The 24,588-nt window shown below is 35.9% G+C and overlaps 1 protein-coding gene across 1 annotated transcript in view; it reads left to right on the top strand.

Annotated features, from left to right (window-relative positions):
* Positions 1–24,588, top strand: part of LOC137390504 (putative ATP-dependent RNA helicase TDRD12) — a 53,837-nt gene that overhangs the window by 25,828 nt on the left and 3,421 nt on the right. Inside the window, exons 10-19 of the mRNA XM_068076833.1 lie at positions 638–784; positions 2,097–2,288; positions 3,125–3,256; positions 6,880–7,033; positions 11,388–11,491; positions 12,054–12,197; positions 16,770–16,919; positions 17,599–17,819; positions 22,084–22,246; positions 23,136–23,251. Of these exons, the coding sequence (XP_067932934.1) occupies positions 638–784; positions 2,097–2,288; positions 3,125–3,256; positions 6,880–7,033; positions 11,388–11,491; positions 12,054–12,197; positions 16,770–16,919; positions 17,599–17,819; positions 22,084–22,246; positions 23,136–23,251 (1,523 nt within the window). The remainder of the gene's footprint in view (positions 1–637; positions 785–2,096; positions 2,289–3,124; positions 3,257–6,879; positions 7,034–11,387; positions 11,492–12,053; positions 12,198–16,769; positions 16,920–17,598; positions 17,820–22,083; positions 22,247–23,135; positions 23,252–24,588) is intronic.

The following is a 24,588-nucleotide window of genomic DNA, read 5'->3' on the forward strand; positions in this document are numbered from 1 at the left end:
GTTTCCCTATCTCATCCCTTACTCTCGTTTCCCTATTTCATCCCTTATTCTTGTTTCCCTATTTCATCACTTACTCTCGTTTCCCTATTTCATCCCTTACTCTCATTTCACTATTTCATCCCTTATTCTTGTTTCCCTATTTCGTCACTTACTCTTGTTTCCCTATCTCATCCCTTACTCTCGTTTCCCTATTTCATCCCTTATTCTTGTTTCCCTATTTCATCACTTACTCTCGTTTCCCTATTTCATCCCTTGCTCTCGTTTCCCTATTTCATCCCTTACTCTCGTTTCCATATTTCATCGCTTACTCTCGTTTCCCTATTGCATCACTTACTCTCGTTTCCCTATTTCATCCCTTACTCTCGTTTCCCTATTTCATCCCTTACCCTCGTTTCCCTATTTCATCCCTTACCCTCGTTTCCCTATTTCATCCCTTACCCGTACCTCTGTTCCTTTATCGTTTCCCTTACTCCATTTTTCTGATTTTTTTCCTTTCCATTCCTTTCACTTTTTTTATATTTCTATTTAAAGGTTCAAACACATGTATGCCCATGTATGACTTCTGTCCAAGTCTATACATTATCAACTCGGATCATGTTAGGAGAGTTAAACTGGCTTTCTTTCAATTGTTATACAGTGTCAACTGATTAACGGCGCAGATGTCATTGTTTCCACACCCTGTACCTTCATACGGATGCTGGAGGCTGGCCACGTCAACGTGATTCGATTGTGTCACCTTGTTATTGATGATGCTGACATCATTGCCAAAGAGTTTCCACAAGAGGCAGGTTCCTCCCACAGCTTTAATTACAGAGTAAATCTAATATGGAGTGTATCAAATATAGAGTATCAAATATGGAGTGTATCAAATATGGAGGGTATCAAATATGGAGTGTATCAAATATGGAGTGCATCAAATATGGAGTGTGTCAAATATAGAGTGTATCAAATATAGAGTGTATTAAATATAGAGTGTATCAAATATGGAGTGTATCAAATGAGGTAGGGAAATTTGACTAACAGCACTAGTGAGGTTAGACTAACAACAGTATAGACGATTAATGTACATGTATCATAAGTAAATAGAACTTTTGTTCCGTTGATCAACCGCTACATCCAACTCTATCAACCGCTACATCCAACTCTATCAACCGCTACATCCAACTCTATCAACCGCTACATCCAACTCTATCAACCACTACATCCAACTCTATCAACCGCTACATCCAACTCTATCAACCGCTACATCCAACTCTATCAACCGCTACATCCAACTCTATCAACCACTACATCCAACTCTATCAACTACTACATCCAACTCTATCAACTACTACATCCAACTCTATCAACCGCTACATCCAACTCTATCAACCACTACATCCAACTCTATCAACCGCTACATCCAACTCTATCAACCGCTACATTCAACTCTATCAACCGCTACATCCAACTCTATCAACCGCTACATCCAACTCTATCAACCACTACATCCAACTCTATCAACCGCTACATCCAACTATCAACTACTACATCCAACTCTATTAACCGCTACATCCAACTCTATCAACCACTACATCCAACTCTTATCAACCACTGCATCCAACTCTATCAACTACTACATCTAACTCTATTAACCGCTACATCCAACTCTATTAACGACTACATCCAACTCTTATCAACCGCTACATCCAACTCTATCAACCACTACATCCAACTCTATCAACCACTACATCCAACTCTATCAACCACTACATCCAACTCTATCAACCGCTACATCCAACTCTATCAACCACTACATCCAACTCTATCAACCACTAACTCCATTTGTGTCACTCATTGCATCAATATTTATTTACCTCTATACTGATCCATATCACCTTCTACACTGATCCACATCACTTTCTACACTGATCCATATCACCTTCTACACTGATCCATATCACCCTCTACACTGATCCAAATTACCCTCTACACTGATCCAAATTACCCTCTACACTGATCCAAATCACCCAATTTTATCACAATCCCACACTACTGGCGCTAGGTCGCCCATAGGAAACTAAAACTACTATTTTAATATGTCTATCTATGAATAGCTGTCAAGAATAATGAAGAGGCTTGGTGAGGCTGTGAGCCAGAATCCAGACCGAGCAGCGCCCAGGCAGATAGCTCTCTTCTCAAGCTCATGGACAAAACGTCTTGCTGTCTTCAGGACGGAGTACATGACAGCACCTGTAACCCTTTTCACTAACAAAATAGAGGCAGCAATTGCTTGCAATGTGAAACAGGTAAGTTTAAACTCTGAATAGTATGGAAAACTCGGTTGAATATTGTGCCTGGTTCTTAAGGCTGGTTCATACTATACCGTCGTATGTTGGTATTAATCACCCAATACTTTGGTGAACATCTGTAATAACAATGTTCACACTGCTGCAAACCCACCGTTTACACGAGCGAAATGTTGCGGAGTTGTGTTCTCATTATACAATGCGGTCGCAGAAATGAAATACTAGTCCTGCAGCAACTGTCATGAAAGACAATATAAATCGTGCAATCAACAATGGCCTGTCACTATCGCCGAAGCTGTGCACATTGCGCAGGATGGCGTGGATGCTCGGCGATCTATCCATCGTTTTTTTTTGACGTCATCACCCTGTTTGCACATGCGCTCGTCCACGAAAAAGTCGCCATCTTTGTAGAAAACGATCGTCATTCTCTTGATTAATAGTATTTTTCGGTGTTGTTTTGATACTAAAATAAAAAATTTGCAAACAAAAGCATTGTTTGTAATAATTAATTGCAGTAGCTTCGTGTTTTTAACGATAAAAGTTGTCTATAGAGATGGCAGACAACGATAGAATGACGTCACAAAAAACAAAAGATTGAAAAGTTTGACAGCTGCAATCTTTTCCAAAGTGTCCGCATTGCCTCGATGATGCCTTCAGTTTACGGCGCACATAATCAATGAATAGTCGACAAATAATTGTCGAGAATAATAATAATAATAGTCGACAACACCGAAGAAGACAACCCTGACATATGGTCTCAAAGTGTGAACCAGCCTTTAGTTAAACAGCTAGGAAAACCGTTATAATATCGTAACAGAAGTTATCTCATCTTGTAGATGGTACACTTTATTGAGCATGAAAATCAGAGACTCGGCGTTATGATCAAACTTGTGAAAGAGAGTGGCACTCCTTCTATCAAGCTTGTCGTCTGCACGCACTCAGATGGGGATGCCAGCAAAGTATACAAGGTGTGTATCTTTTGCGCCAAGGTGTGTATCTTTTGCGCCAAGGTGTACACTCCTCACATCTGTACCAATATTTCATTTCTTCACACCTACATGTGAGCATTGCTTTAATATGTCTGTCTCAGCACTATGTCGAGTGCTTTCATGATAAAGCTAGTTGTCATAGCAACAAATCGCAACACACTTGCTAGTTGGTGAAGGTTTCACAGATTATAAGTCATAACCGTGCATGGAAAGTTTGATTATTTCAATTTGCTTAGATGAAACTGATGCTATTTTATATATGTATACTAATATGATGTTTCCTCTCTGGTTATAGTTGTGCTTAGATCAAACTGAGGCTATATTATATCTGTATGCTAAAATGATGTTTCCTCTCTGATTATAGTTGTACATGGCCAAGTGGGAATCAGTCATGAATGATGTATTGCATAGTCCAGTGCACCCTTATGATACGGTTACCCTGACATACGATTTTTTCACCCTACGAAGTTGGACATGGGAAGGTTTTTCACCTCATCATACAAATTTTATTTCATCATACGAATTCAAGAAAGCTTTTGCCTGTGTTCATATTTGGCAGTCGGTGTGCTTATTACATATGTCGAAATAACAAAGACGCCGGATAATAGCTCGCCGAAAACATTTTTACAGCGTTTAGAAGAGACACGATAAACGATTTCTCTCAAGTCAGCATTCCATAAGGGGAAATTTTGTGAAAAGTATATAAGTGAGAGCGTATACGGTATTCATTTTTAGGGTTATACTCATATTCACTATGAACTTTTATTCAGCATACATACTGTATATAACTACAAGTATCTATATTTAATTCGTTAGCTATGGAATCTGAGACCGATACAAACGTTACAGGACGAAGGAAAAAATGATTTCTATGACAACAAAGTTGGAGATCCTAAATAAATAGGAAGAAGGCGCCTGTTTTGTTAATATTGCCAAGGAATAAGATCGCAACCAATCAACAATTGCAACTTTTATTAAAAACAAAAATCCATGAAAGCGAGCATAGGGAAGAGCTTTTGACTGACGACGTAAAGGATTTGGATGCCATGCACGGGGTCAGCATTCAAGAGTAGCAACAATTTAGTAGTGACGAGGAAGTAGAAGAGACAAAAAACCTACATCGGCAAAAAGTCAAGGAAGCTATAAGTTGGTATGAAAACTTTACTAGGTTCACTGAAAATAAACATCTAGGAAAGGTTCGCACAGACTGTGTTGTGGACAATATTAATGAAAGGTGCATGAGCAATTTTAGAGAAATTTTGAGGAGTCGTCAGAAACAGACTTCATTGGATAGATTTTTATCAAAAGTCAAGTGTCAAAAAGCACAGATGATAACAATGAATCTCACAAAACAGCTAGAGATAAAGGCACACCCGAAGAAGTGCTATTAGATTAAGTTTTTTAAAAAGAATTTTTAATTTCAAGTGTTTAATTTACTGATATGGACTGGTACATAAAATCATACTGTGCAATGCATGTATGTGTATATCATTATTTATTACCTTTGTGTGTTGTGTTTTTTGTGTTTTATTCATTTTATTTTGTGATTTATTTTATTTCATGGTTAATCATGTTTTTGCAGGCCAAACTGTTTTCTACTACGTTAATACAAATCACCGTATGTATGCAACTCATATATAGCTAGCTACTCAAGAGAGTTGACGCATCCATATTACCTTTTAGAACTTGCTAAAGCCCTGCCCTCTAGGGCATAAATATGTACTATGTTCTGTATGTATGGTTACATTAATTCTTGTGCACACTTCATACAAGACAAACTACAACCTTCTCTGGGTCCTTTTATACGTGTTAGCTAGCTAGCAATTGTTTGCATTGCACCAGATTTACAGTGCACCAGCAAGCATCATACTCAATAAGTGATCAATTAGGCTATCTTCTACATTGCACCAAGCTAGCTTGTTTTCTTCGAGCACTCTCTGCACCGACAGGAAAGCTGTGTCTTCCTGGCAATTTCTGCTTTTCAGAACCCAAAATTGGAAAACTTTTTCTATTAAAATTAGTAGAAAATTAGAGCTGCGATCCCTTCAACAGGGCTGGACAACTTCTTTTAGCCTACTAAAAAATCCATTTAATCAAGTATTAAATTTATTTTTAATTATACAGTAACATAATTAACATTGATACGTTTTTGCCTCTTTACTCGCTACATGTACCAGCTCAAGTCACGTCACTCTAAAGGTATAGTAAATAAAATTTCATTTTTCTTTTTGATGGCCATTAAATGGTCAAGTGTGCGAGAGGCCGCTTTCGACAACTGCATCACTTGGCTTTTCTTGTCGATCTAGGTTGAAAAAGGTTTTAACCAGACACGCTAAATGCTATAGTGGAAGCGAAGACAAAAACTGATAAGTGGTGAAAGTTGAAGTTCAGTAAAATAGTTAAAAGACACTAAATCTTAGTTTTTAGTGTGTGTTTAGTAGGCTAAACTTATTTGAAACAAATTCAAATTTTATATTAAACGTACATCTTGAAGGTGAGAGCTCTATCGTATGTAATGCATTTGGTACACTCATCATAGCCATCCTATAGATCATAACCATTAAAATACACTAAAAACAATAAACTTACTGTAGTTAACTATAGTTAATAAAGTTAACATACTATTTTGTTACTAATTTTCAATATGCACATTTTTATAAAGTTTTGACAATTTTTGCCAGGGAATGTTTGCATTGTATAATTACAATGGTTTCTATACCCTTACATACGAATTTTTCACCATACGATGCCAACCCTGAAACAGGTCAACATCGTATCCTGAGGGTGTGCTGTATTTTACATCTCCTACTAGGAACAACTTTCTCACATAATGATTTAGCTAAAACAGCATTTGTATTTTTCTCCTGCGTTGTATTTACTCAAAGGTAAAGAGATGCCTGCTAGTCATTTCCACTGATGTTTGCCAGTTTTTATATAAACCTATGTAGGGAAGGTTCAAATATTGAGTCATTCCTTTCTTCTAGGTTAGCTAAGGGTCTTGGAATCTTCTTAAAATATAACTACAAGTTTGTTGACTTACGAATTGTTGTGACACAATAGAGTTTGTGTAAATTTGCTAATAGGTATAATCTAATTCTCCAATGGTCTACAACTAAGGATTTGGTGTCTTCATGAACCTTCTGAACTATAGTCAGTATAGCAAGTTGATTAGATAATTACTGTTTTGTAGACATAAATGGAAGTCTATGACATCATTGATTATGAAAGCAACTAAATGGTTTGATTAGGTAACAGTTAGTCACTCTGAATTAAAACCAAGTTATGTACCTATGGTAGTTTTCTATGTTGTTTGTCATTGTCATACCGTATTTTGAACCTCTTCTAATAATGGAATCTTCTATTATCCGTAGAGTGTACATGTATATCCTCACTTATACAGGTTCAGTTAGATCCGCAGCATTTATATAATATCAACTATGCATCAGTACAGTATGCAACCCAATACATGTACACCAAACATGCATGAATGTTATAGGCTACCAGATTCGCATTCCTTGAATTTGTGCATTAACTTAGAGTTATATGCTCTTGCACTGTTGACGACTTACTCAGATGCATGTATATCATTGTGATTTGTGCAGGCCCTGAAAGCATACAGCTATGATGTTTATGTGGCAATGAAAAGTCTGCATGACTTGGACCAGACTTTACAGCAATGGGAAGAGGTCAGGTCAGCCAATTCATACCCGATACTTGTGATCACAGATGAGGTACTCAATCTCCTCATATCTGATGGTAAACCATTCGCTCTCTCTCTCCTTTATGTCTATTCCATGTCTATACATCTGTAAAATGAACTACCGTAATTTCCGGCTTATAAGTCAACTTGGCGTTATCTCGCGGTTATCTCCCGACTTAACTTGGCGTTAAGCCGGGGTCTAAATTTTGGTTTAAAAATTCTTGTACCTTCTTTATAAGTCGACCTTTTTTTCTGGCTCAAATCATTTGTTAATAATAGTCCATTGGGCATCAGAGGCGGCGATGCGTAGCTGAAGACATTGCATTCAAAAACGCCATCTACAAAAATGCCCATGCTTTTTGGTGTCATCGGCAATACAATAATTAACAAAAGAACTAGTGAAGACCACAGCACACGAAAAAGAACCCTTCACCATCGTATTGGCCGGAGACGTCAATAAAACAAAATTTCCACCTCCGATAATGATTGCGTATTTAACAGAAAAACGCTACCGCAAAACAGAGTTCTGTCTGGAACCGTGATTCATGTACCAAAAAAGAATGCAAGGACGATAACAGATGTGTCAAATAGGCTGTGTCAAATGACCTAAGTGTGGGCTTATAGGCAGATACTACGAAAAAAAAAATTAAATTGAAAAAAAAAGGCATTTTATTCAAAAAGAAATCATAGCGATGACAATTTGAATGGTGAAGAATGGGATTTTGTGTTTGACCTATCACGTGTTGAGTAGGATTACTAGTCTTTTACCCTTTGGTATATAAATCCCTATATGTCATATAATATAGTTTTGATTCGCGATCGTTATTTGAATTTTAGATTTCAACTCATGAAAAACGTGACCGTCATTCGTATAAGTCAAGGATGAATTTTTAAGCTTGAAATTTTGTGTCAAATTTTCGACTTATCCGCCGAAACTAACAGTATTTAAGTATCAGCTTGTATATGATAGATAGTAGCATAAATTAACAGTATTTAAGTATCAGCTTGTATATGATAGATAGTAGCATAAATTCTGGCGTGTAAGTATCTGCCTACAAGCCCACACTTTGGTAATTTATTTGACACATCCATTATCGTCCTTGCATTCTTTTTTGTACATGAATCACGGTTCCAGACAGAACTCTGTCTTGCAGTAGGGTTTTTTCTATTAAATGTGTAAATATAATCTGAGGTGACAGTTTCATTCTGTTGGCGAAACGGGCCAATACGATGGTGAAGTGTTGTTTTTCATGCCCTGTGGTTTTCATTAGGACAATCTTCTCTTGTTCTTTTGCTAATTATTGTATTGCGGACGACACAAAAAACAGGCATTTTTACTGATGTTGTTTTTGAATACCATTTCTTCAGCTACGCATTCCTGCCACTGATGCCACCTGAACTATTCCGAACAAACGATTCGAGTCAGAGAAGAGGATTGACTTATACAGCACGTGCGCATCAAAACTAGGATGTTTAAACCCAACTGTAGACCTCGACTTATACGTCGAGTCGACTTACACGCCAGAATTTACGGTACACGTTAATATTGATCATATGAAGCATCTACATGAATGTAAATTTATGAATATTACTACAGTTTAATCTCGATTTTTGACCATAATTTGTACCAGAAATCGGTTTGAAAAGCGATATGTTTGAAATCCAAAATTACGTTTCCCGTTGTAATTAATGTAATTTATATTAAACTGTTCCAAGTCTACAACAAAAACGGTTTTCAAAGGATGGTTTTACTATTTTACACCATGAACTGTATACACGAGTAATAACTAATAAGGGAGCAAGTAATATGTACACCATGAACTGTATACACACGTAATAACTAGTAAGGGAGCAAGTAATATGTACACCATGAACTGTATACACGAGTAATAACTAATAAGGGAGCAAGTAATATGTACACCATGAACTGTATACACGAGTAATAACTAATAAGGGAGCAAGTAATATGTACACCATGAACTGTATACACGAGTAATAACTAATAAGGGAGCAAGTAATATGTACACCATGAACTGTATACATGCGTAATAACTAAAAAGGGAGCAAGTAATATGTACACCATGAACTGTATACACGAGTAATAACTAATAAGGGAGCAAGTAATATGTACACCATGAACTGTATACACGAGTAATAACTAATAAGGGAGCAAGTAATATGTACACCATGAACTGTATACACGCGTAATAACTAATAAGGGAGCAAGTAATATGTACACCATGAACTGTATACACGCGTAATAACTAATAAGTAAGTAATATGTACACCACGAACTGTATACGCGCGTAATAACTAATAAGGGAGCAAGTAATATGTACACCATGAACTGTATACATGCGTAATAACTAAAAAGGGAGCAAGTAATATGTACACCATGAACTGTATACATGCGTAATAACTAAAAAGGGAGCAAGTAATATGTACACCATGAACTGTATACACGAGTAATAACTAATAAGGGAGTAAGTAATATGTACACCATGAACTGTATACACACGTAATAACTAATAAGGGAGCAAGTAATATGTACACCATGAACTGTATATACGAGTAATAACTAGTAAGGGAGCAAGTAATATGTACACCATGAACTGTATACACGCGTAATAACTAATAAGGGAGCAAGTAATATGTACACCATGAACTGTATACGCGCGTAATAACTAATAAGGGAGCAAGTAATATGTACACCATGAACTGTATACGCGCGTAATAACTAATAAGGGAGCAAGTAATATGTACACCGTGAACTGTATACACACGTAATAACTAATAAGGGAGCAAGTAATATGTACACCATGAACTGTATACACGCGTAATAACTAATAAGTAAGTAATATGTACACCACGAACTGTATACGCGCGTAATAACTAATAAGGGAGCAAGTGATATGTACACCATGAACTGTATACACGCGTAATAACTAATAAGTAAGTAATATGTACACCATGAACTGTATACACGCGTAAATACGACATGAAATACACATGAAATACGAAATACAATGATTGTTTAAAGGTTGATTGTTTAATGAAAAATCTATTAGACCAGAATAAGTTGGGGAATGTGCTGTACTGCTGTATCTGTACTACTGTATCTGTACTGCTGTATCTGTACTGCTGTATCTGTACTACTGTATCCGTACTACTGTATCCGTACTGCTGTATCTGTACTGCTGTATCTGTACTACTGTATCGGTACTGCTGTATCGGTACTGCTGTATCCGTACTGCTGTATCTATACTTCTGTATCTGTACTGCTGTATCTGTACTACTGTATCTGTACTGCTGTATCTGTACTGCTGTATATGTACTGCTGTATCCGTGCTACTGTATCCGTACTGCTGTATCTGTACTTCTGTATCTGTACTGCTGTATTTGTACTGCTGTATCTGTACTGCTGTGTCTGTACTGCTGTATCTGTACTACTGTATCTGTACTGCTGTATCTGTACTGCTGTATCTGTACTGCTGTATCTGTACTGCTGTATCTGTACTACTGTATCTGTACTGCTGTATCTGTACTGCTGTATCCGTACTACTGTATCCGTACTGCTGTATCCGTACTGCTGTATCCGTACTGCTGTATCCGTACTGCTGTATCCGTACTACTGTATCCGTACTGCTGTATCCGTACTGCTGTATCTGTACTACTGTATCCGTACTGCTGTACCCGTACTGCTGTATCCGTACTGCTGTATCCGTACTACTGTATCCGTACTGCTGTATCTGTACTGCTGTATCTGTACTACTGTATCCGTACTGCTGAATCGTTACTGTTGTATCCGTACTGCTGTATCCGTACTACTGCATCTGTATCGCTGTATCTGTACCGCTGTATCTGTACCGCTGTATCTGTACCGCTGTATCTGTACCACTGTATCTGTACCGCTGTATCTGTAGCGTTTCCTACCCCAGCTTTGTTTACTTAGTCTTGTGTGTTGTATACGATAGTGAAGTTCCATGGAAATATACTGTTTTATTTTATTAAAAGGTATCCTATCATAGATCATGGAAAAGCCAAACATTTCATACGATTATTTTTATTTGTTTTGACATAAGCATTAAGGTAGCAAAGGCTAGCCTACGTTTGAAAAGTTCTATTGAAAGAGTACTGTAACGTATCTCAGCAACGATCATGTGAAATGAAAAGAAATTAAAATGAAATAGAAACATTTCTTGTTTTTTGTTTTTACCAATTGTAACATTAAAGGAATTAGTGTCCAGCAGGTATGATCGAAGGCTGTTTGTTGGCCAGTCTGGATTATAAAAATCTCAAATATTTTGGTCGAAATCCAATTCGGTGATGATCAGAAACATTTGAAAGCAGAGGTATGACTGTATATATAGAGCCTCATGACCTCACTATTTAAGAACCCTTTCTTTGCAGACAATGCTGTGGTGGATGCTAAATACGTGCTTCATTACAACATGCCGGCCAGCAAGAGGTTGCTTGGCATGCGTCTACATTGCCTTTCTTCTCATTACGCTGCGGTAAGTATATCACTCAGTTCTCTTGGTAAACACAGCTGTCACAAGATAATTGCTTGTATGTCTGTGTTGACTATGCGTTATGTTAATGGGCCATCAAGTATCTAAAAACTCGAATCACTATCTTTGCTTGTCTGAAGTCCCCATTTGCCATGCATTCGCGTTATTTCGTACCTCTCGAGTATGTACTTCCTGTCTCGAGTATGTACTTCCTGTCTCGAGCATGTACTTCCTGTCTCGAGTATGTACTTCCTGTTTCGAGTATGTACTTCCTGTCTCGAGTATGTACTTCCTGTCTCAAGTATGTACTTCCTGTCTCGAGTATGTACTTCCTGTCTCGAGTATGTACTTCCTGTCGCGAGTATGTACTTCCTGTCTCGAGTATGTACTTCCTGTCTCGAGTATGTACTTCCTGTCTCGAGTATGTACTTCCTGTCTCGAGTATGTACTTCCTGTTTCGAGTATGTACTTCCTGTCTCGAGTATGTACTTCCTGTCTCGAGTATGTACTTCCTGTCTCGAATATGTACTTCCTGATTATTGTAACTTGAATGTTTGTTGAATAGAATAGCGAGGATATCATGCTTGCCTCCCACATCATCTTTTCCCCGAGAGACCACAAGACTGCCACGACCTTGGTCAGGATTCTAGAAAGGACTGGGGGTCGTATTCCAGCCCAACTCGCACAGCTCTCGATTGACTCTATAGAGGTAAAGGCACTACACGCACTGATGCGTAATGCGTAGCTGATGTGTCGTGTAGATTTGTTGTGGCCGCCCACACAGATGATATGAAACAATGCGTTGTGTTGACAAGGAGATTGACCATTTGTGGGAATCCCACGATATCCTTGTTGGATTTTCCAGTATATTTATTTAAGTATGTTCAGGATGTCTATTATCTAACAGGGTTCACGTGATACGGTCACACATACCTCGACATATGAGCCTAATACGTTCCAGGACTGAGCTCATACGTCAATTTACTCGTGTCTCAAGGCACTATTTCTTATATAAAATAACTAAATACAAATTAATCCGATACCGTACTATGAGAAATCACATGCATTAGGATATTGTGGTCGAAAAAAGTTGTTTTAATCGTTATAAATCAGTGCCTATGCTAATAAAGTATCAAGTACCTATTAGGTTATTAAAATCTGCAATATAATGTAACACTGCTATGTATACTATTGGAGGTTTTACCTTCGAAACAGACCTAGAGGCTAACGGCTCTCTGAGAGAGACTTGACAGCAACACACGGTACACTAAACTCTTGTGACTTTACGCAACAGAAACTTTGAAATTAATTTACAAGAATTTAGCTTACTAATCGCATGATGAAAGATAAGTTTTAATGTTTTTTTTGTGTCCGGTTTGCCGCTTTTTAACTTGCATTACTATAAATTTTAGCCAACCTTTCAAGAACTTTTTTCAATCTGATTCGAGGAGAAAACCTAGCGATGCGGTTCCTGAAAGCGACTTGTCGCATACTTGGCCATATAATGGCCATCAAGAACTGTCTCGCATGCTCGTATCTCAAAGATTAATCGTATCTCAAGGGCGAAACTTGCTAGAAAATTTAATCGTATTTCGATTTTCATGTATGTAGGAGCACTCATATGTCGAGGTATTGCTATTCATATGTTGAGGTATTGCTATTCATATGTCGAGGTATTGCTATTCATATGTCGATGTATTGCTATTTATATGTCGAGGTATTGCTGTAGTAATAATATTTGTGCAGCTGTTTTTTTTGCTATATTTTGCACAGAAGAAAATGCTACTTGTCAATGATTAAAACAGCCAAGTGCAAAAAGATTCTAAGTTCATGACATACATTAAACTCAAAAAGAATTTTAACCCTTTCGCGGGCAAAGCGACATTTTTGTCGCTTCGCGATACTCCTTCAAATGGGCAGAGCGACAATTTTGTTACCAAGGAAATATATTTCTTTTATTACGGCTTTTGGTTAGCTAAATGCCATTTTTTGTTTACTTTTTTGATCGATAGCAAGCTACGATATATTGGCTTCGGTTAGCCTCTAAAAGAATTTTCTATTTGCACAAAACGATCGTTTTTAGCAGTAATAAATGAATAAAAGTTGCGAAAAAAATTAGAAAACCGTTCTAAATAATTTTTAATTATTTTTTTCTTTTTGGTTGTTTTAGCCATTATTTACTGAAAGCTACGAGAGTTTTATTTTAGTTTATCGTCATGACGACTTTTAAGAAAACTCTCCGTGATTGTTCTAATACAGCAAGTACTAGTACCGGAGTTACTAAGAGAATCGCAGCTGACTGTGACTTTTTAGATTTAGTAGCCAGAGATGACAATGAATCAGGTTCAAATTTTCATTGTAATTATTTTACATCTGGAAGTGATATTGATGAAAAAGCTAGTAGCAGTAATGGTGATGAGGTTGGTGGGGTGATGTTAGTGCCTGGAAGAATATTACCAATATAAAAAGAGATAAATCTCCTACCATTCATCAGTTTGTAGTAGTGACAGGTCCAGTATTTACTCTAGCAGATGCTGTGTGATTGGTACCAAAAGACAAGAATAAGCACCTGGTGCAAAGACTGTGATGTAGGCCTGTGTAAAGGAGAATGCTTCTGGATATATTGTACAGAAATTGTGCTTATTAAAGTGTACACTTGTATCATAAAAAGATATACAATATATATATTTATCTTAGTAGATCTACATATATAAATATTTATCTTGGTAGATCTACATATATATAAATATTTTTATGTTATACATTTTTATTCATTTATGATATATATATACATCTGGACATATACATGTATACATATGCATGTTTATACATAGCTATATGCACACAATAACATACAAAAGAGTGTATAAACCTTTTAAAATTAATTGATTATCCAGAAAATTAATTCGCCCACGGGGGCCTCTTATAGTCCTGAAAATTCGTCCGCGAAAGGGTTAACATATTTAATTTTCAAAAGAATTATCTGAGATGTTTTATTAAATATTTTAATTTTTAGCAGCAGCTGTCATATAGCTGTTGCAAAAAAGAACATTATTCTCCACGTATAAATAGTTGTTTGTGTAAAACATGGTTTCTATCGTCGTCCAAAAGCCAATTGGAAGTTGGAAACGACTAATATTGAATCGATATGGTTATCATAAACTATTTCTGCCCATCACAGTTGCATCTGTTTTAACTCTAAAGCATGTTCACAAATGATGCATTCCGTCAGTGTATGTAGTCATGTCATAATGGCTATACATACATAGAATAACCTTCTCGATACAGTCTTTCTACCGAGAGTAAAAAGGAGCGCGGATATGTGCTTTTGTGCCCACTGTGAAGAAATTCCTCTAGCTTTGGTACAGACAGTGGTCATGTGACGATTAACATACATACATGTACATGATTTGGGTTGTGCCCTGTGTTTCCTATTAACTTCTTTCATTGTATATTACAAGGTTTTTAGAGTCCACACTCGATTACAAAGTCCCACCGCTGATACTTGACGCATTACAAGCATTTACTGTTACATGCAAAATACCTTCACTGAACTATTAAGCACTGATTTCAGGGATTGAAGTTGGGGGAATTGACAATGACTACTATATCTTTAGTTGTCTCAGCCATTTCCTTTATTTTGGATTTAGTTTTAAACTGGGAAATATACATGTTTATACACGCAAAATGTCCAATTAAATGCAAGCGACATGACTTATACTGTTGACGCTCCTATAATGTAAACCTCCTGTAACAGAAATAATACTTGACGTAAAGAGTTTATGTAAAGTTTTGACTTCGTATCACATAAGAAATTCGCTTTAACGTCGGTGCCACTTCTCGAAGTTGATTTTAATAAGGTAAGCCTTAATAATATTCTCTTTTCTTTTGCTGCACTTGGGAGAGAAAGTGACAGAGAAGGGTATATCTATATATATATCGTGAGAGTCTAGTGTGCCGTGATAGATTGGTGTGTCAATAAAGTGCAGAGAATAAGTAGCTGCACAATTATTCAAAAATACCAAAAGGTCAATTGGTGCAGGTGTTAGAGTGCATGTCTAACAAACTGAATGTCATGAATCAGACTCTCGTTTAGATTAATCTTTTATCTTGACCTCTAACCCTGGCTTCGGAAAAGTGGACAGGCAGATAGACACGTCTCTTATTATAGTAAAATATATTTTTATTTTACTTTATTTCACACCTATACAATTTTTTTCTTTCCACTGTAGACCTTGCTGTCTGAAAAAAGTGATAAAATTTAATTAAATCGGCATTGAAGATGTGCACTCCTTGTAACGTAAAATTGCTGTAGTCATAAGAAAACAAAAGTTGTCTATAACAACCAATAATACTACTGTTCCTGTATAATCATTCAATTAAAAAGTTGGTTTAGTTTTTCTTACTTGAAGGGTCTAAGGAGTAAGTTTGGGACGGCCTTAAATTTTTAAAACAGATTATGCAATTAACATACATTTCACTATTTATACAATATAAAATCCCTTTATGCAGATAGACATAGCTTGCATAATTCAGACATATGTCTCATAGTTGCACGTTACCATGGCTACGTGCATTTAATCAGTGATGCATAGAGCTAAACACACATAATAGTTTTTTGTAAGGATCAGTAAAATAGAGTGAATAAAATAAAGCAACTCCAAGAAAATTTTAATTTCCGATGCATGGTCTATTTCATTGTTTTCTAAAACATATCTCTGTTTACCCTGAAAATATAAGTGATGAAAATTCAAAAATGTTCAAAATCTTCACAACGCTTCCACCTCGCTTGAATTAGGGTTCTGTTATATTATTACGTTGTCTTTTTATAGTGGATGCACCGCTGCTTGACTCAAAAGAGCTGCACTTTGTTATATTTGATAAAAGAATGAAAACTGGCACCATCTCTTACCCATTTGATTTTAAGATTTGATAGATAACAAGTTCTTAAATGGTAACACTCTGTCTATCACTAGTCATCCTAAAGACAAGATATAGTAAGTCTTATAGTAAGTCAGTAAGGCAACCTCAAAGCAATGCTATCTGTGTCATTAATTGTTCCTTCTGCTTTTAGAGATGTATTTCACCATATATAGAGCTGGTCGGCAGCCATATTTGGGGTTATGCATTCTCTATGCTGCTCTCACACTTGCTGTCCCTTCTCTTTTCTTCATGGATGTTGTGTTTCATACTAATCACAGCTATCATGCTCTCGGCTCCCAGTCTTCCTATTGGGTATTGTTCCTTGACTGTATCACCAGCTGCTTGTCTCACGTTGTAGAGAAATGAGTCAGGCAAGAAAAAGGAGCTGTGTGACTATATGAAGTCGTATGGAGTGTGTAGAGACCAGCTGAAGTGCAATTCCAGGCACCTTGTCTCGGCTCAACTAGACACCCCTTCCGCTCATCTTCCTACATCTGGTGATGTCGAGGTCAGCCATCCCTTAACTTGGGAACAATTATTTTCAAATCTTATTTAGCATTATCATTGTTTAACACCAAATATGCTCTCTGTAAGTATGTCTGTAGGTAGATTATATCATCATCATGTAGCACTAAACATGCTCTCTGTAGGTATATTATATCACATTTATGTAACACAAAGTATACTCTTTGTAGGAATGTCTGTAAATAGACTATGTCATCCTTCCGTAGCAGTAAATATACTCTGTAGGTATATCTGTAGGTAGGGTATATCATATTTATCTAACAGTACATATACTGGTGTTTACTGATATTTTGTGCATAATATGCTTGCTGGTTAGTTGGCTATTTGCTGGTAGTTGTGTGAAGGCATGTTTGCTGGTACTTGTGTGAAGGTATGTTTGCTGGTACTTGTGGGGAGGCATGTTTGCTGGTACTTGTGGGAGGCATGTTTGCTGGTACTTGTGGGGAGGCATGTTTGCTGGTACTTGTGGGGAGGCATGTTTGCTGGTACTTGTGTGAAGGTATGTTTGCTGGTAGTTGTGGGGAGGCATGTTTGCTGGTACTTGTGTGAAGGTATGTTTGCTGGTAGTTGTGGGGAGGCATGTTTGCTGGTAGTTGTGTGAAGGTATGTTTTTTAATGATCGCTATTTCTCCTCAAGTTCTGCCTGGATCCATCTCTTTCAGTTCAAGGTAGTATCAGTGAAAGATGCAGCTACATGTTACGCAAGGCTGATTCGTCATAGAGATATAAATGGAGTGCAGCGAGACATAGAGAGTAAAAAGTTTGCTCTTGACCTTTCCCTTCAGACTTATTACACCCAACCGCATGTTTGCATTCCTATCGACCCGGCAACTGTAGAGGAGGGCAGGTTGTGTGTCTATGAAAAAGACAAGATATACTACAGGTATATTTCATATTGCACTCACTACCCAGCCAGCTACAAATGAAAATTAAGCTCTATTGTTCTGTTGAAATCCAATTGCCCAAACTCTGCCTGACTCCTGTCCACCTGTGGCAGGACATCTGTGTTTCCTGAGGTTCCTTTTTTCAGCACTTGGGATCTAACACCTTATAGAAAATAACAATACATGTATTACAATGCCTTAAAGATGTGGTTGCGTCAAATTTGAGTTAATTTTAAAAGAAAATATTTTTTTGTCTATTCGTTGATATGTTGTTTGTTGTGTTAGGCGATCTCATTGTCAAGATACGTGAAGATTAAAATCGAAAAAAATTGATCGCGGCAAATACGCTTTGGCCAAAAAAAACATGCCCAGACTTGACTAAAAGGAGGTAACGCGTGATACAACCTGTCTCTATCTCTCATATTCACCTCGTCTAATGCGATAAAAGTCTCGTCCTACGCGGCTCTATTGTCATATATTTTATTTTGTATTTGCCGATGTTGGCTAGAAAAAATTTTTGACTCCTGCTACAGATACATTATTATGAATGTTTCAAACGCTTCAAATAAGGGAAATTATAAACTTGTCATATTAACATTTTCTAAATGCTGTGTAAACATTTGAGTACCAACTACCAATTCTACCGGTCTACGGTAATTAGGTCGTCGAGTTAGCTTATTTCATCACGGCCTTTGTATCAGTTAACCCATTCAGAACTAATTAGTTATCGGTTGACTGTCCCCCAAGCCTAATTAAATTTTCAGTAGCCTTATAATTAAAATGGAGCTACACGAAATCGAGTATAACTACAGTACTTTTCATAATAATCTTGATTTGTTTTTTGCAGCTTAACTGAAACTGCAAAAAATTGATAGGCTACAATTTGATAAAAATATCTCTGTAGCTTTACATATTCTACTAACCACAATTTCTAATACTTCCACGAAAAATATTTTTGATCAAAGTGAATTTTTATGTTTCAAAGCAGCTATCAAGCAGTTTTTTGGTAGTGACATTGTTTGACTATGTTAGATTGATAGGGAGCTTTATCAGCAACAAATCAAAAAAATGATTTCTCAATTCCAAGTAATAGAACAGGTGTTACAAGCTCCTAACTAACACTACATCGCTGACAGTTTTATCAATTACATAATCGAACAGCTTGGTAATTTATATTGCAGAGGTTATTATGGATATATTATGCATAAAACAAGATAATAAGTTACCAGCTAACAGACAATCACCAGCAAAAAAAAATATGTAAAAATACAGTAAAATAAACTGTAAAAAATGCAGTAAAAATGATGCAGATGCATGAAAAAGGAACATTTTTTACATGTATATGTATAAAAATATATATATATAAAAATATATAAAAATGTATTCATAAAAAATGACGAGACATTGAGAGTTATTTGATGCCAACTACCCATGCACATTTGCTCCCATTATAAACTGATTGATGCAGTATTTTCTTGGCTTTGGTAGTTCTTGTAGTTCTACAAGAAAATCATAAAATTATTATTTATTATAGAATAATCAAGTGATGAGTTCTAAAAATCGATAAAAATCTAAATTTTATTTGATTGAAAATGTTATAATCATGTGTATCATAAAAAAATCCATATCTTACACTGTTAGAGTATAGTTTGTTCGAAATTCACAACAAAAGTTTCGGCTTTTTATCGTTTTATTTTCGGTAAAATTCTATATATAGTCCCATAGAACTGACCTTCTATGGGACTGACACCGGAAACTAGCTACTAAATAAAATAAGCCATCTTTGAAAATAATACATTGGAATATATGGCGAAACCAACTGCATCCCAAAAAGTCATGTATAGTCAACGTTATTTAATCATTATTAGTATCAATTTGTAGAAAATTTTGCTGGTCCATTCGAATAGTTAATTCAAGTAGAAAACGAATGGTTTTATGAGTTGACCGAAATAGTGAATGTAAAACAATGTCAAGTTCGCTGAAATCAATTAACCTAACGATTCTGGCAAAAGATTACTAAAGCCATTTTTGCACCTGGATGGCTGTTTGTGGACTCACCTGTTTCCACTAAGTAGGGTGGAGCATGAAATTTTTTGAACTTAATATTTGGTCCGTTGGAATTGAGTCGAGCTATTCAAAAGTACCTGTCTACACAGCTCTGATTACACTTCATAAATCCGTCTATCAAAAAAGATTTCAGCACAGATGATAACATGGCTAGAATGTATTCAACATGTTCTGCAAATCATGTTTTGCATTATCTTCAACAATATTATTTTATTATATAATTTTTACAAGCAAAAAAGTTTTCATCTTGGCATAAAGCTTTTATTAAAAATATCCATCCAAGTCGTGGCCACTCACATAGTTTCAGCTCATACAATAGGACAAATTCATCTACTGCACCAAACTCAAACAAAACATCACGGTTTATGCAACACACATTCAAGTCTCTTTTTTCCATTTATGGCAGTTTCCATACTGACAAAGCTGCTTCGCTGGAAGGACCACATAAACATCCTGTAATCAATAAAACAAATGCAATAAATATTTGTCATTCTAATGGGTATCTACTGAAAGCTTTCAAATTGGGAGTGTAATTTTAAAAATGAATAAAAGTTTAACAAAAGCATAAGTACGCCAAGCCAACGGTTCGAAGCTTTGATTCTGGAAGTTAGAGATGGGCATTTATCAATCAATTTTCCTCACTTTCTACAGGTGAGAAGTGAACATCTAATGTCAAATCATAAATTTAATTTACTAGATAAAACTGCCGCAGAAAGTTTGAAACAAATATAACAAATATAAAAACGATAAGAAATTATAAAACGATGATTGGTGATAGCAAAAAGTTATAATTTCATTAATTAATACATGTATTAATGAGTACTAAAAATATTACCTTTAGTATATTCATCAATCTAAGCCATTGTATTGCTAGATGCTATGGGTTAAAAAGAAGCCGTCAAGAACTCACTGCACATATGTATCTCACACGCGCAGGAATTACATTATAACCTCAAACAGGGAAATATAATCTGAATGTAAGCTCAACAGTTCAACAGTATATTTATTAGTAGAGTAAAGTCTCTAAATTTGAGATCACAGACAACACGTTTTACGAGTGATAATATTTATTATGACCTATATAAAAACTTCGTGCTGATGATTGGCTAATAAAGCGGTCTTATATTTATCGCCCGTGGACTCTTTTCAGATGTATCACTCGTTACGTCACAAAGAAGCACCCGCTGGAATCTGAGCTTTTTAAAAGATGGCCTCATTCAAACGTATATATCTCTGGACAGGGTTAGTCTACAAAGACAAAAATGACATCAAATTGTAGCTGATGTTTTAGCCTTTTATTGGTCTTAATTTCATTAAATCGAGTTTTTTGACGCAACCACATCTTTAATGAAAGCTTTTCAGAACTCGGTTTTGCCGATTTTTTAAAGTTTTTACATATTGGTCTGTAGAACAGGATATTATTTGCAATCATTTAAACGTTCAAGGTCAATGTCGTTGTTAGCTCAAGTCATGTGATCTGTTAACTCAAGTCATGTGATCTGTTATTCTAAAGTGTTAAACCAAAGTTTTAATATTTTGGATTTTTAAGTCAGCCCTAGTATCTTATTCGTCAAAATGAAGTGGAAGTTTTGCAGTTGTTCTGGTAAGGCTTGCACACCAATTAGAAAAAACCTGTCTTTTCTTGAAGATGGGGCTTGACCTTTCCATTGCAATTGAGGTTTTGCCCAAGCGCACTAATTAGGCACTTATTTGATTAAATTGGTTATAGCTATTTCTGTGTAAAGCGCAAGTCCAAAATGGAGAAGTTTGTGACTTTCAGATGTAATTTAATGATCGGTGGTTAATTTCCAAGTTTAACACTGTTTCTTAAGTGTTAATTATCAGATTTGAAAATCTTTTTCATTTGACTATAAGAAACGCAGTTATTGGTATAAAATACAGGCGATTTGTATCATCAGCTAAAAATATCTTTTTAAGTAAGAGTTGTCTGTTCATGATCTAGATAGTAGAATAAGAGCTTTCTGTACGGGATGTTGGTAGTAAACTCAGTTTTCTACAAGATGAAAAGAATAAACTGTTGAAAGTTGTCTGTACGTGATATAAATAATGAAAGGAGAATTTTTTTCACAGGATATTTGTTGTAAAGTAGGAGTTGTCTGTATGTGATATGTATAGTACAGTAAGAGTTGTCTGTACATGGCATGTTAACTAAGTTTAGAGCAATTGTATTCGCAGGGCTCAGATCCTTAGCAACAACACTGATGCTAACATTCAGCACACGCCTGAGATTAGCATACGACTGCTTGACGAAGGGCTAGTACTGAAAATATCAATAAACCAGCTGTTTGAGCTTCCACCTGAGAGCAATTTAGAACTTCATCCTCCGGAGATTGTAGAGGTCTGCTCTTACTGCTAAGTCTCTTGATTGTCTCCGTAATCGATGCATCGATTCCCAAATAACGTTGTTTTTATTTTTGAATGATCACCACGAAAAAGGTAGGTTTTGAAAGAAGTTTGACGCAATAATTTGATAAGTTTTACGCAGCACAATTTTTCTTACTTGGATTATGCTAAAACTAATTTTTGATTTGCCCTTCTTTCGGTTTGTCTGTTCAAAAGCTGTTAGCTACGCTGTTGTACTGCTGCTTATGCAATGTCATAAAAAGTTATACATCAAAAATCTAAAGTATTTTGCTATTTTTATATTTTTGAAGTGATTGAAAATGTGATACTTTGGGAAAAAATGAATTTAATGTATTTTAATTTTTTTAATTTGAATTTGTAACTTGAATTTAATTGAATTTGTATGAAAAAAATGTATATACATGTAGATAAATTGAAAATCTTGTAATATTAAACTTTTGTTTAACACTGCAGTGATATAGAACAGTAAATATATACCTAAATTCTCTGACTATTCATAGCTGAATGAGTAAGTTAGCTAACCAAGCACTAGTATTTATATTTATAGTAAGATTTATTGTAATGACAAATGTGGGGCTCTTTTAAACAGTCCTACAAACACATCGAATAAACGAAAACAACACTAACAATATGTCAGCCATAGCATCATAAGTTATTCATATAGCTGCTCTCTACATTGTCCTAGCAACTATATTTTGTATTTGTTATTGATGTGCGTCATGGCTGACACTCAACCTGCCAATCGATTTTAAAACATTCTGCTTGAAAATTATTCAGTTATTCCCCTTTCTGTCCTATTAACTCCAAAGTTTCCGTGTGTCTGGTGTCAGCATGTATTCTTTTACTGTCGTGCTACTGTACAGGTGAAGATCTGCAAACTGAAGCCAATGGATCACGACATTGATTGGTCTGTAGAGGCTAATGCATACATGTCTCAACTATTACAAGGGGAGATACTCTCTGGCAAGATACAGTTATGGTTAGTCTCACGCAGTCATACACTGTACCATCTCATTGGAGCATTTTAACTGGTATATTAATTACTAGAAATTCCACTGTCATACAGCCCAGGACCAAAGTGATATTGGAAAAAAGAAAGGGTACTGATGGTTGAGAAATGCAATTTTAGCAGTCAAATAGGATAACTGCAATGGTAGCTGTAATGTACTGGGTGTGGGTGTTATTATATACAACAAATAGCAATAATGAAAGGAAAAGATTATATGTTTATATCTCTCCTCCTGCAAAAAGAGAAATGCAATATCGGCTAATGTTAGAAGTAAAATGCACTGATATAGATTTTTAGAAAATCTGTACTGCGTAGCCATTGTTCTGTAGTCATCCAAACCTATAATTAATTATTGTAATAATCTCATTAGAACTGTTAGAAAAAAAATCATCGTCTTTCCCTTTAGGCTACTTACACTGCGTTAGATTTTTAGAAAATCTGTACTACGTAGTCATTGTTCTGTAGTCATCCAAACCTATAATTAATTATTGTAATAATCTCATAAGAACTGTTAAAAAATATCATCGTCATTTCATTTACTTATACTTCGTTGGACATCAGTTAGAATACGAAAGTACTCAAATGTGTCAGCAAATGAAATTGAAAATGAAAAAATTGAAATCGGCAAAAATGAAACGATTTCTGTACTCCTATGTTAATTGCCGAAACCTTCGGCAATTCGACAATGCTATAGACTGGTGAAAAGTGCACGTTTTTTTCGTGAAATGCGCAAGACTTTATCGTCCTATTCTCTGTTCCTCAGCGTTTCAATTTCTGGTCTTAACTTTTAATAAACCAAGCTTTTCAAGCGTTTTGTGACGATTTTCCTCCTAATAAATCTGTCCATTTATGTATAATCTGATCAGATGGGTTAGTTTTAGGAATTTGCGGTAACCTTTCAAAGGCTTGGTAACATATTTAAATAGGTTTATATGCGTTTTGTATCATTATTATACTTAAATGACTTTACTGAAAAATAGTTAAATTTGTTGATAGGATTTCGTTGCAAAGGTTTGGTGATGGCCATTAACGGATAATTTTTCGGGAGTTGTGTGCACATGTGCATTTATCATAATTCTCCCAATCAATCGTCTCACTCTTGTTTGGTCGTGGGAATACTACCCTAGGACACTTATATTTCGCTAGTATTTAGTTTCGTGAGTAGCACACAGAGTAAAATTTCGCTGTAACTTAATTTCGTGGCTCTGATGAGTGCGAAAATATAGTGATGTGAAAATAAATGCAGTGGAAAAAACAGATTACATTCCTCAGGTCCAGTTCGCTAATAAGAAAAAAATTCAATTTGG

Source organism: Watersipora subatra, chromosome 3, assembly GCF_963576615.1.
Source record: "Watersipora subatra chromosome 3, tzWatSuba1.1, whole genome shotgun sequence".
Taxonomy (NCBI): domain Eukaryota; kingdom Metazoa; phylum Bryozoa; class Gymnolaemata; order Cheilostomatida; family Watersiporidae; genus Watersipora; species Watersipora subatra.